Consider the following 14,014-nt stretch of genomic DNA (forward strand, 5'->3'; position numbering starts at 1 on the left):
CTCTTTCAACCAATCTTCCCCCCCCCCCCCCCCCCCGGCTCCAAAATGGCGAGGATGCTCCTGACGGGACTATAAGCCAGGCCAAGAAAGTCTTGCTAGGCAGGAAGGTCTGGAGACTGGTGTGGTGGTGAGAAGACCAGCCCCGTCTGGTCCCTCCGCTCGTAGCCTGGCCAAAGAGGCTGAGGACTGCAGGAGGGCACACAGAGGGAAACCACCACACGGCCTGATCTCACAAAACACCCATAAAATAAAGAACAAGCCAAGCTGTAATCTGTCTGGTGGGTCTTATCTTGGAATGGGTCCCACTGGAGCAAGGCTCAGCACCTCCAACCCCCCCTCCAGCCCCGAGGTATGAGCAGGGAAAGAGAAGAGGCAGCATGAAGCCATGGCTTTCCTTTGTTCACTTTACCCCTGAACAACTTGTCAGCTAGCTGAAAAAAAAAATAAATAAGGAATTCATCTTTTTACATATTCTATGCACAAAACTGTAAGAAAGTCTAATCTACAGGATATGTTAAATCAGCAGCTATAACACACATTTTTCCTTTCATCTTACAAGGATTATTTAACCAAGAAGAACTGGTTTTACTTCTGGTAGAGAAACCAAATCTCCAAACTGAAAAATGTGACCCTGCGACTGGAACACTGTGACAATCTTTCTGGCTGGAGCTTGACAGATAAATTCAGGCTCTCATTTCACTGGAACTAACAAAAATAAATTCTCCCCTTCCAGTCTCCACAGGACGTATGTTTTCCAGCCTTGACTTGTTCCAAGCTTCAGCCCTGTCCAAACAATTTCTCTCCAACTCTAAGTACTTAAAACATTGCATCCCAGATGAGAATAATGATCAGTAACTTATACCATGAATAAAAAATATCCTATGTTTGACCTACAGATATCAGGACACGTGAGACTGCAAAAAAAAAAGCATCACTGCAGTGCAGCAACAACCACTGAAAATACAGATTCACATTAAAAAATTGAATATGTTTTACATGCCAATTGCAAGCTCATTTTTCCCTTTTATGTTTACAAATTGTAAGATGGAAATTTTTTTTAAAAAAACTTTGTTGCACTTTAGTTTCCCAAAATAAACCAGTGAGGAGAGAAGGCAAATATTATTTGTAAAGTGTTGACAATTTCTTCAGTGAGGTGCCCCACAAAAAAATCCAGTCATTTACAAGTCAAACTTTTATAAGCCTTATTTCAGTGAAACAAACGTGACTATATTAAACTGACAATTAGTCAGGCAACCAAAATATGTCTATCCTAAGAAAATTTTAATCAACAATTTGGACAACAGTTCAGCCAGGAGGATTCCATTAGTCAGAACCATTACATAGCCTGCCCTACTGCCCAGACAGAATGAAACATTAACATGTATTTGTAAGATGGGTGTTCGTAGCCTGATTTTTATTTATATGGTATATTTAATACCATCTTCTGAAATTTTTAGTAGGGTCAGTACGCTGGGAACAAGAAATGAATGATCTTCAGACCAAGACTAAAGTCCTTTTGGCAGAAGATAGTACAGAAACTTCATGTAATACCTTTGCCCCTATTACAAGTATTTTTTGCACCACACGTTCTGATCTCTGCAACTTTTGCAAATACCTTCTCTCCCCCACCCCCCCAAAATTGATTCTCTCCAACACAGAGGTCTAAAAATCTTCACTGCAAAGTTTCCTGCAATAAAATATGAACTTTGAGGCAAAGACTTCAATATTACTTACTGACGAGACTAACTTTAAAAAAACAAAAAAACCAACCCCAAATGAAAAAAAAAAACCCCAACCAAATCTAAAACAACTCCTTAGAAAGGGACTTTACGCAACTGTTTCTGGTTTGGCATTTACAAGTAAACCAACTGTTAAGTACATGTTTTGGTTGTCTGCAAATCCAGCTCCTGACCCCCTCACACATGTAAAATTAAACTTGGCAAAACAGACCCTTGCCACAGCCGGGGAGACTGACCCTTTTGCTTCTCCTACATTCGACTCACGCTGAAATCCAGACACTCAGGACCTGCCCCAGGCTCGGGGAGGCAAAGCACGACACACCGTGTCAAACTGCACCCTCTTTGGAACAGCTCAAATAAACCCCCCCCGACAAACTGACCTGAGCCCAGCTCTGAGATTTATCATGGATTTCTATAATGTTTCCCCCCTGGGGAGCCAAGGTTACACTTGCTGCTTCAAAAATGCACTACCGTGAGCGAGCGAGCCTGGGAGGCTCGAGTTTTGGCCTTGACAGTAATTCATGCTCAGTGATTCAACAGCTCAATGTCCCAGTGGAAGCCAGTGTCAAGTGGCGCTCCTCGGGGGTCCGTACTGGGACCAGTGCTGTTCAACATCTTTGTTGGAGACATGGACAGGGGGAGAGAGGGCACCCTCAGCAAGTTTGCCAATGGCACCAAGCTGTGTGGCGCAGTCGACACGCTGGAGGGAAGGGATGGCATCCAGAGGGACGTGGACAGGCTGGAAGGCCTCATGAAGTTCAACCAGGCCAAGTGCAAGGTCCTGCACCTGGGACATAGCAATCCCAGGCACAAATACAGGCTGGATGGAGAATAGATAGAGAGCAGCCCTGAGAAGGGCTTGGGGGTGTTGGTGGATGAGAAGCTCAACATGAGCCAACGAAGTGTGCTGGCAGCCCAGAAAGCCCACCGCATCCTGGATGATGTGCGCTGGCAGCCCAGAAAGCCAACCGCATCCTGGGCTGCATCAAAAGAAGTGTAGCCAGGTGGTGATTCTGCCCCTCTGCTCTGGGGAGACCCCACCTGGAGTGCTGTGTCCAGCTCTGGAGTCCCCAGCACATGAAGGACATGGACCTGTTGGAACAAGGACAGAGGTGGCCACGAAGATGATCAGAGGGCTGGAGCACCTCTCCTATGAAGACAGACAGAGAGTTGGGGTTGTTCAGCCTAGAGAAGAGAAGGCTCCAAGGAGATCCTAGAGTCCCTAAAGGGGCTCCAGAAGAGATGGAGAAGGACTCTTGATCAGGGAGGGGAGCCACAGGATGAGGGGTAACGGTTTTAAACTGAAAGAGGGGAGATTTAGATGAGATCTCAGGAAGAAATTCTTTGCTGTGAGGGTGGTGAGAGCCTGGCCCAGGCTGCCCAGAGAAGCTGTGGCTGCCCCATCCCTGGAGGGGTTCAAGGCCAGGCTGGATGGGGCTTGGAGCAACCTGGTCTGGTGGGAGGTGTCCCCGCCCAGGGCAGGGGGTTGGAACTGGATGATTTTTAAGGTCCCTTCCAACCCAAACCATTCTGTGATTCTATGCTGGTTGTGTCCAAACAGTATGACAAGGTTATTTCACAGCTCTTGTTTAAATATGTGGGCCACAGTCACATCCTGACTCCAACCTGAAGGAAATGCAGGGGAATTATCCCTTCCTATAAACTGGCTTCTATGGAAACATAATGCAGGCAGCACAGGCTTCCTGTGGTCTAGCAGGTTCACCAGTCTGGATGATCAAGAGCCCAGAACCACGGACCACGCTGCCAAGCTGACCTGCCTCACCACAGGCAAGTCAGACCTCAATTAAAGGGAAAAAAGAAAAATAGAAGAAAGAAAAAACAAAAAAGGGAAAAAAAGAAAAAGAAGTCCCCTTGAAAAGCTAAACATAATACACAGAAAACTTCCTACCCCCCCATATGCTACTGCCTATATACAGCCATAAAGCATAGGAAATAAAGCTTTCCTTTCTGCTAGATGTACATAAACCCTGCATGTAATATATAATCTCCAAATACACCGGAGAGGTCTGCAAAGAGGAAAGGAAACAGTTGCTCTTCCAGCTCAATGAAGGTAAACAAATAATAATAGGCTTAAAGCACAGCAGAAGATTCTAAGACATCAGAAAAACCATCTAACTAAGCACTAGGATAAACTGCTTTGGTAAGTTTGAATTCTCAGAGTATTATTTCGCTCCTAGAACAGCAGGAAGAACTAGATCGCTCCTGAAATTTTATAGCCCGTTAACTTTATAATCCTATTAAATAACGTAGGACATAGTCTTGGAATGACTTAGGCGTGTACTTCATCAGACTGACTGAAATCAGTGGGATTTCTCAGATTTAAGCACCTCATTGAACACTCCATTGACTTTTGTCTGTCCTGTACCGCAGGGGCAAACCCAACTGAAATCAAGACAGAATTAAACCAGCAAATGGAAGCCACAAACCACGCCATGTTAACGCACACAGAATCAGAACTGACATCCCCAGGCCTCCAAACGAGCACTGAGCTAAAGTCACCTGCGCTCCTGCCCGCCCCATAGAAAGAAGTGGATTGTTTACAGAGTTGTTTGATTTGGGAGAGGCTCGTGTGCTAACAGCCTGAGATGAGCCTTCAGCCAACACTGTTTGATTCAACTTTGACCACACATCACCCTTTCCTGGGCTGGGTTTTATTGCAACATTTCTGGTTTTGCCAGGATTAAAACAATTTTAGTAGAGCCACTACGTATCCCTTTCATAGGCTGAACAGAAATAACAAACAAAATAACCCCTAAAAACAAGTTGACCAACAGGAGTTGCCCTAATGGCGTAAACGCCATTAACTTTGACGGTGGATCTGAACAAAGCCCCATTAACTTTGACGGTGGATCTGAACAAAGCTCTTGCTTGTTTGCCCTTGGAGGTAAAACATCCTAACCTTGCCTTGAGAGGAGCCCTGAGGAGGAGGACTTGGGGGTGTTGGTGGATGAGAAGTCAACATGAGCAGGCAACATGCGCTGGGAGCCCAGAAAGCCAACTGCATCCTGGGCTGCATCAAAATAAGTGTAGCCAGCAGGGCCAGGGAGGTAATTCTGCCCCTCTGCTCTGGGGAGACCCCACCTGGAGTGCTGTGTCCAGCTCTGGAGTCCTCAGCACAGGAAGGACATGGACCTGTTGGAACGGGTCCAGAGAAGGGCCATAAAGATGATCAGAGGACTGTAGCACTTCTATGTGGAAAGGCTGAGAGAGTTGGGGTTATTCAGCCTGGAGAAGAGAAGGCTCCGGGGAGACCTTAGAGCCCCTTCCAGTCCCTAAAGGGGCTCCAGGAGAGATGGGGAGGGACTTTGGATCAGGGAGTGGAGCAACAGGATAATGGTTTTAAACTGAAAGAGGGGAGATTTAGATGAGATCTCAGGAAGAAATTCTTTGCTGTGAGGGTGGTGAGACACTGGAAGAGGTTGCCCAGAGAAGCTGTGGCTGCCCCATCAGAGCTCTCCTATAAGAGTTGGGGTTGTTCAGCCCGGAGAAGAAGAGGACTGTAGCACTTCTATGTGGAAAGGCTGAGAGAGTTGGGGTTATTCAGCCTGGAGAAGAGAAGGCTCCGGGGAGACCTTAGAGCCCCTTCCAGTCCCTAAAGGGGCTCCAGGAGAGATGGGGAGGGACTTTGGATCAGGGAGTGGAGCAACAGGATAATGGTTTTAAACTGAAAGAGGGGAGATTTAGATGAGATCTCAGGAAGAAATTCTTTGCTGTGAGGGTGGTGAGACACTGGAAGAGGTTGCCCAGAGAAGCTGTGGCTGCCCCATCCCTGGAGGGGTTCAAGGCCAGGCTGGATGGGGCTTGGAGCAACCCGGTCTGGTGGGAGGTGTCCCTGCCCAGGGCAGGGGGTTGGAACTGGACGATCTTTAAGGTCCCTTCCAACCTCAACCATTCTATGATCCTATGAAATCAGCGTCCTGGAGTCAGTTTCCTGATCCTGAGTGGATCCCGACCTCAGTTAATGACAAAAGCTTGCAGAACCCCCTGGCAACCACCCTTGTACCCAGGGGCTTATCAGGGACTTGTGCCCCATGATGGCCAGCAACTCCATTTTCTGTCTTGATGAAGGCTCTGAAGCATCAGCATTTGTAATTACTCTGAATCAGAATGAAAAGTACTCATTTGGTATAAAAATATTCCAAAAGGAAATGTATTTTGTTTGACAGCGTTATAACACCAATGAATAAATATAGCACCAGTTAAATATCTTAAGTCCAAAAAAAAGTAGTAAAATAAGAACAAAATGAAATGTTTTTACTTCACTAGAAATATCCCCAGCACACCATAATTTTTAAAGCATCAAAATGAAAATAGTTTTGATTTTTTTTTTGACACTTTTCAAACAAAATGGAATCCATCTCATCCCCACCACCTGGCTATGAACTATTTCCCACTGGAGGACTTTTCAGTCAAGAATGTTTAAGTCCCTTCTATGGATAACTTCAACATGCAATCATAGCTTGCATTCAACCTGAGCTTTAAAGTGGATTTGAAGATCCCACAGCAAAAACAGTAAAAGAAATGCAGGGTTTTTTTTTTTTTTTTCCTGGCTGGGAGCTTTGCTGGACTATCTGAGCCTGAGTGCTGACGCCAGAAATGACATGAGTCACTCCTCACACAGCACACACAGAACTTGCAGGGCCTGGTGTGGAGCTGAGCCAGAGAATACAAGGATCCCATGGCTTTTTTACACCTTCTAAAGAAAGTCGTGCAGACAGCTTGCAAATAACTCCGTCCCACTGCTGGTGGAACTGGGACAAACGACCTGCCCCGTGTTTTGCAGCTCTGGGGCTGGAACAGGCAAAGAAGTGGAAAGGTCTTTAGAAGTGACTGGGGAAGGAGGCAGTTTTAGGGCCCTGAGATTGTTGGATGGGTCCCAAAATATTTGATAACGGCGAGTATTAGGAGCACGTGTGGCAACAGCAAGGCTGGCACAAGGCAGAGCTGCCCAGAGAGAGCACATCCATGGGAGACAGCAGGACTCAGGAATGGGCACGGCTGGACTATCTGAGCCTGAGTGCTGACGCCAGAAATGACATGAGTCACTCCTCACACAGCACACACAGAACTTGCAGGGCCTGGTGTGGAGCTGAGCCAGAGAATACAAGGATCCCATGGCTTTTTTACACCTTCTAAAGAAAGTCGTGCAGACAGCTTGCAAATAACTCCGTCCCACTGCTGGTGGAACTGGGACAAACGACCTGCCCCGTGTTTTGCAGCTCTGGGGCTGGAACAGGCAAAGAAGTGGAAAGGTCTTTAGAAGTGACTGGGGAAGGAGGCAGTTTTAGGGCCCTGAGATTGTTGGATGGGTCCCAAAATATTTGATAACGGCGAGTATTAGGAGCACGTGTGGCAACAGCAAGGCTGGCACAAGGCAGAGCTGCCTGGAGTGAGCACATCTGTGGGAGACAGCAGGACTCAGGAATGGGCACGTCTTGGAAGTCAAGCAAGGGCTGGGATACAGGAGAGCTGCTGGGACAGAGCTTATCTGTTAGTAAGCACCGCCAAACGCTGGCCAAAGAGGGGTCCTTCTCTGCCTGTCTCACTCTTACTGGGGACAAGAAATGCAAGCAGGTCCCAGGAAGGCGCAGTAGGGAAAATAAATCTCCCCAAACGAGACGTTAAGCAAAGAGCAGAGCTATGCAAACAGGCAATATCCTCACCCTTTTGGACACTGAGGTTCAGTAATGTCCTCACACTCTTCTTCAACCCAGCTTGCCTCTCCTTAAAACAAATGAGTGCAGTTTATTTTTTTAAGACAGAACATTCTTATTGATAAATGCAAGGGTTTGTTTTTTTTTTCTTTTCATTTTACTGGGTGCTTTTAAATTTATATTATGTCCTTTCTCCTTTCATACAAATATGGGTACATATATGAGAGACTGTAGGAATTCGTTGAGGATATTTACCTTTACAAACAGCCTGATAATTGACACAGCAGTCTTTATTTTCCACACAATCATCTGAACAGGAGCAATGATACTCTGGTCGCCTCTTCTCTCCACACCTGAATTTATTACAGGTCCAGATGTGGGCTAAAAAACAGATGAGAGAGAAGGAAAATGATTAATCATAGAATCATTTGGGTTGGAAGGGGTCTTTAAAGGTCACCTAGTCCAATCCCCCTGCAATGAGCAGGGACATCCCAGTGGAAGTGTAACATTAATAAACTGAGTGTTAAATCCAGTGTAAGTGTAACATTAATAAACTGAGTGTTAAATTCTGTCTCGAATAATCCCTGAAAAACAGCCCTGAGGTATCTCATGCAGGCACAATATTGCATGATTTAGCACTGGAAAATAGAAACACCCGTGGCTAATAATCCACATGTGCTTACTGACTGCAGCTTCACTGCTGCTTTTAGGAGAGATTTTTTTTCCTGAATCATATTGATTTTTGCATCGTATCATTTGCAGATGATCATTTAGTTACCAGGTGTAAACACCAGTAGATCCTTTGCAGTCAATGAGGATAAACATGAATGAATTTACCTAATGAGTGAATGTTTAAGTGAAGGTCTTAACAGAGACATGGAAGCAAAATGTAAATGTTTGATTAGAGGACAGTCAGTGATCTTCACACACGACTAGCAAAGCGTTCTCAGGAGGTAGATCTCATTTTCAGGAATACTGAACTTCAGTAACTCCACCAATGTCAGTCAATCTTTACTTCTGTGAGAGACAGAAGAATCTATTATGGTTCTAGTTCTGTGATACTATTTGAAAATTAGAATTTGATTCTCCACTGATGTTAAAGCTAACTAATTTCAAAAAACACCACCAAGCAATGAACTCCCATTCTTAGCGCTGAGACACACTCTGCAGTTTGTTTTTAAGTTATTCTTTCAAATGAGGGAGTGGTGTAATGCAAAAGTAGAGAGTAAATCCCATGCAACTATTCTATCAGGAAAACTCTTTATACGATATAAAGGCTCTTTAATAACAGTCAGTTGAAGCAGAGAGCTGAGCCAAGTTTAATCATTTGGTTTTAAAAGTCAGCGTTGGAATATTTAATTTCAGGGTGAGACTACATTGATAAATTTTACAAATACACGTAAAGAGGAGTGGGAAGAAAAGTAATTACCTGAAAAGAATGCTGCATATGAAGCCTTAAGGCAAAACTAAATTAGAGAAGACAGTCAGGTTCTGTGTTTAGTGTTACTCCCCACACTAACATCCCTCCCTGTAAAGTTTTTACACGGTACTTTTCACACCTTTGCCCGTCTGACCTTTGCTTTCTGGCAAATCACAAGAACTACTCCTCACTCAGCAATCACTCCACCAGTGCAATCTGCTTTGTCACCCTGCCTTGTCCCAGCAGATGACCCTTGCTTCACACTCAGGCTGAGGAGTAACAGGGCAGAGGCCAGAGTGGCTGGGCAGGAAGAGATGGCAGCTTTCACAGAGCTGCTCTGTCCTTCCCCTTCTTCACACAGGCAACGACAGGGAGAGACAGGCTGAGAGAGCTGGGGAGGTTCAGCCTGGAGAAGAGAAGGCTCTGGGGAGACCTTAGAGACCCTTCCAGTCCCTCAAGGGGCTCCAGGAGAGATGGGGAGTGGTCTCTTGATCAGGGAGGGGAGCAATAGGACGAGAGGTAACAGTTTTAAACTGAAAGAAGGGAGATTTAGAGAAGGGATTAAGAAGAAATTCTTTGCTGTGAGGGTGGTGAGAGCCTGGAACAGGTTGCCCAGAGAAGCTGTGGCTGCCCCATCCCTGGAGGGGTTCAAGGCCAGGCTGGATGGGGCTTGGAGCAACCTGGGCTGGGGGGAGGTGTCCCTGCCCAGGGCAGGGGGTTGGAACTGGGTGATCGTTAAGGTCCCTTCCAACCCAAACTATTCTATGATTCTATACAATATGCAGAATGCACTCCCATTCCTGGCTTGCTTGAGAACGTAGGGGCTGTCCCTGAGACAAGGGACAATGGAGGTCACTGTTCCCTCACCCCCAGACAGAGAACAAAAGGCTGGCTGAGGCGGAGATGCCGCTGTTCCTCCTCTTTCCAAGGGGGAGGGCAGCAGCACGGTCTCTCACAGCCTTTGTGCCCCCAGAAGCCAGGGGAAAGCCGGCCTACTGGCTGTGCCAGCTCCTACGTAGTCCAGCTGGGTGAAATACAAGCTTTGTTTGTGTACAACAACAGCCACACCACAGCCCTGATGTTTCTGCTGAGTCTCCACTACCACCATCACCACTGCCGTCCACCCATGGTCACAATGGAGAGACCGCAAAGACTGGAGGAGACCACTGGTGGTAGAACCACCCTGATGCTGAGCTGCCCCCACTTTGAACTCACAGCCCACCTGAAAAAAGGCACTGGTGAGGGACCGCAAAGAGGGGGGAGACCACTGGCAGCAGAACCACCCTGATGTTGAGCAGCCCCCGCTTTGAACACACAGCCCACCTGAAAAAAGGCACTGGTGAGGCCCCACCTCGAGGGCTGCGTTCAGTTTGTTCTTGTCCCTCAGGACAAGAAGGATGTTTTGGTGCTGGAGCGGAGAAGGGCAACGGAGCTGGTGAGGGGTCTGGAGCACAAGTCTGAGGGAGCTGAGGGTGTTCAGCCTGGAGATAGGAGGCTGAGGGGAGACCTTCTCACTCTCTCCCACTCCCTGAAAGGAGGGTGTAGCCAGGGGGGGTTGGTCTCTTTTCCCAAGGAACAGGCCATGGGACAAGAGGAAATGGCTTCAAGTTGCACCAGGAGAAGTTCAGATTGGATATCAGGAAAAATTTCTTCACTGAAAGGGTTATCAAGCATTAGAAGATGCTGCCCAGGGAAGTGGTGGAGTCACCATCCATGGTGGTATTCAAAGGATGTATAGACGTGGTGCTTGGAGATATGGTTTAGTGATGGGTTTTGTCAGTGTTGGGTTGATGGTTGGAATCGATGATCTGGAAGGTCCCTTCCAACCCAAGCAATTCCATGGTTCTAAGCCACAGGTTATGGCCACCTGGCCACAACTGCACTCACACTTGCCAAGCTGTTCCATGTCACAGCATAGGACAGTTTGCTCCCACAGCTTTTTTCCACCCTTACCTGGCTCTATGCATGTCTCCTGGTAATCTAAGCAGCAGTTTCCAAGCTTGACACAGTCTCTATCACAACGGCAGCTTCCAAAGGTCCTTTCAAAGCAGCGACCTTTGCAGGTTTTCACTGTAATATTGGAGAGTGTTAGATGTCAGTGCCTGAGCCCAAATCAGTCAACAAGCAAAAGAAATTAATAAGGTCAGCGTGTAGAATGACACAGTTGGCCATTCCACAGCTTATAGGATGGCTGCAAAAACCAGTGGCAGCCAAAGAAAAAGGAAAGTCTTGATCCAATTAAATGTTGATTTTTCTCTTATTGAATAAAAATATTTTTGCATCATATTGAACGAAGGGATCTGTTCTGTTTTAGAAGGAACATGGTGCTAGACGTGGTGCTTGGAGATATGGTTTAGTGATGGGTTTTGTCAGTGTTGGGTTGATGGTTGGAATCGATGATCTGGAAGGTCCCTTCCAACCCAAGCAATTCCATGATTCTAAGCCACAGGTTATGGCCACCTGGCCACAACTGCACTCACACTTGCCAAGCTGTTCCATGTCACAGCATAGGACAGTTTGCTCCCACAGCTTTTTTCCACCCTTACCTGGCTCTATGCATGTCTCCTGGTAATCTAAGCAGCAGTTTCCAAGCTTGACACAGTCTCTATCACAACGGCAGCTTCCAAAGGTCCTTTCAAAGCAGCGACCTTTGCAGGTTTTCACTGTAATATTGGAGAGTGTTAGATGTCAGTGCCTGAGCCCAAATCAGTCAACAAGCAAAAGAAATTAATAAGGTCAGCGTGTAGAATGACACAGTTGGCCATTCCACAGCTTATAGGATGGCTGCAAAAACCAGTGGCAGCCAAAGAAAAAGGAAAGTCTTGATCCAATTAAATGTTGATTTTTCTCTTATTGAATAAAAATATTTTTGCATCATATTGAACGAAGGGATCTGTTCTGTTTTAGAAGGAACATGGTGCTTCGTTACTGGCAGAAGCAAGTGAAACAAAAGACCACAATTCCAGCTGTGACTGTCCCTGCCTTTCTGTATCACCAGAAGGTATAAGGGTGGTCATTTAGAATTTGGAATATCTCTGTCGGAGGAAATCTGAATGAAGGTTTTCAATAAGGGTGCCCTAAAACAGCAAAATGCTTCTGTGGAGAACACCAATCTTTATTTTCACACCTGATGACACTCCATTTTCTATAAATAATTATACATTTCTTGGAATTTAGACTGCATTGGCTATGCTTGCACCTCTCTCGTGCTCACACCCCATCTGAATGTCTATCTTCATACAAATGAGAGGAACTGAAGAAGTCCCAGTTCCACATCCCCCCATACCAGGGTTAAGGTCTTGTTTCAAGGGCCAGGAAGGGCTGTTCCACATGCAGGAGATAAGAACTTGAGTGTACTGCTCACCGGCCTAATTTTTGTCCCATTTTAATCTTAAAAAAACCCAAACCAATAGAAAATGCATAGCATTCTTCCACTAGATTGGGGCTGCCTGGGAAAAAAAAAAAAAAAAAAAAAAAAACAGAAACCTGTGATTGAAGCATTAACAACACTTAAGTAGTTGGTCAGTCTGCTTCATCCTGTGCAATCACCAGAAGGGTGTGAGGTAAATCCTCCATCATTTGGCTCCTCAAGACTCTTAAGGTGTGTGATATGAGGAAAACAAGCTAATAATGAGCCAATATTGCAAAGGTGTGGTAAATTGAGGAAAAAAAAACCTAAACAGATTCTAGTGGGAAATTAATAATCTGAATTTTAGTTAAAAAAAAACCACATTGTAGGACTGTTTGTTAAACGGGTCAACTCTGAAATTATTCTAGATGGTTGTTCCCAAAGCGAAGCTTGATTTCTTCACATATCTTTCGTAACCTACCTGAAGAAACTGCACCATTGAAAAAAAAAAAAAAACACATATTTTTCAGGTCAGAAAACAGCCAGAGGAATTCCACAAGGAACGTTTTCAGACTACAATTCTAACCAGTAAAAAAATAAACGTTTTTTTTTCTCCCCCTATAATTGACTGGAAAAGATGAAAAACAAATGTTCCAGGACAACATGAAATAGAAATTGGTGGTGGTTGGTTTTGGGGTTTTTTTTTTCATAGTGAGCTGAGAAAAGCCAGCCGTGTGACATCACCACAGTGACAGTCGGGATACATGGAATTAGCCAGACCAGACACGGAGTGCCAGGATCCATTTACCTCTCCAGTGAGTACACACAAATACTGAGTACACCTGAGATTTTCTGCTATTTCCATTCCCTTCTAACTGAGACTGCTCCAAGCCATGCATCCAGTCCCCTTCCTGCAGCAAGAAATGGTGGCATTCTGATAATATCAAAATTAATTTACAAAGAAAAAAAGAAAAAAAGGAATTTCTTAGAAATATCACTAAATAAGAAAAGAAAAGAAAAAGGAATTTCTTAGAAATATCACTAAATAAAAGGCATATTAGTTACCATCTTTTGAACAGCTAGGCTTCAGGCCAAATATACATCCTAGGATGGTCGTCAGCATGCAGACACAAAGTACCTGTGGGACACAAAAGAAAAGAAAATAATCTTAAATGACCACTGAGCGGTTTTGAAAGCTCTCACTTTCTCTATAACGCTCTACAATGGTAAAGAAATTGATAAACATGCAGATTAGGAGGCTGATTTCACTGCTTTCACAAGCAGTTATCACTCACACGAGTAGTGATGTTGTTTGCAATTAATTCCTGGTGTGTGAACGTAAATATTCTCAAGACTGGGCCTGCGTATCTCATTTCTTAGCAAGTTATTTAACGTAAACATGATGATATGTTTCCTTCTTACAAACAAAAAAAATAAGATATCTATGATTACACAATTTTATAGAAAACTTTCTTTGCTCTGCTTCTTCCTTCCTCCTGGGTTGTTCTAAGAAGGTGAAGTGCAGTTTTGCCATTGACACCAGGCTACAAACAGAAGGCACGGCCCTTAAGCGATACCTATAATTTTCGGAGGCAGGAAAACCTTTTCCCACTTCCTATTATCCAGTTCCTACTAGATGTTGGTCCATACCGTGGTAAAGCAGCTGTGGGATGTCACATTAGACTGACCACAGTGTCTTACACTGACCAGAAGCTATGGCCATGTTTATTTTGGATTCCAAACACACTGAAGTTATCAAACAAGCACCATGTTGTCCTTTCCCAGATTTTTAGAGCAAGATCTTACGCCTACTCAAATACAGGGAAAGATT

General features: G+C 45.1%; 1 protein-coding gene across 3 annotated transcripts in view; it reads right to left on the minus strand.

Moving 5' to 3' along the window:
- The window catches only part of ENPP1 (ectonucleotide pyrophosphatase/phosphodiesterase 1), a 56,990-nt gene extending 43,669 nt beyond the window's left edge, over positions 1 to 13,321 (minus strand). For 2 of the 3 annotated variants that reach the window (XM_014955649.1, XM_014955648.1), the window contains exons 1-4: positions 13,249 to 13,321; positions 11,381 to 11,497; positions 7,670 to 7,795; positions 7,424 to 7,484 (exon numbers count right to left, since the gene is read on the minus strand). In XM_014955649.1, the coding sequence (XP_014811135.1) occupies positions 7,424 to 7,484; positions 7,670 to 7,795; positions 11,381 to 11,497; positions 13,249 to 13,306 (362 nt within the window). In that variant the 5' untranslated portion in view covers positions 13,307 to 13,321. Of the gene's footprint in view, positions 1 to 7,423; positions 7,485 to 7,669; positions 7,798 to 11,380; positions 11,498 to 13,248 lie in introns of those variants that run through there. The other variant, XM_014955650.1, reaches the window with a different exon arrangement.
- Positions 13,322 to 14,014: the final 693 nt, after the last annotated feature.

The sequence above is a fragment of the Calidris pugnax genome, unplaced genomic scaffold (genome assembly GCF_001431845.1).
Source record: "Calidris pugnax isolate Ruff unplaced genomic scaffold, ASM143184v1 scaffold212, whole genome shotgun sequence".
Taxonomy (NCBI): domain Eukaryota; kingdom Metazoa; phylum Chordata; class Aves; order Charadriiformes; family Scolopacidae; genus Calidris; species Calidris pugnax.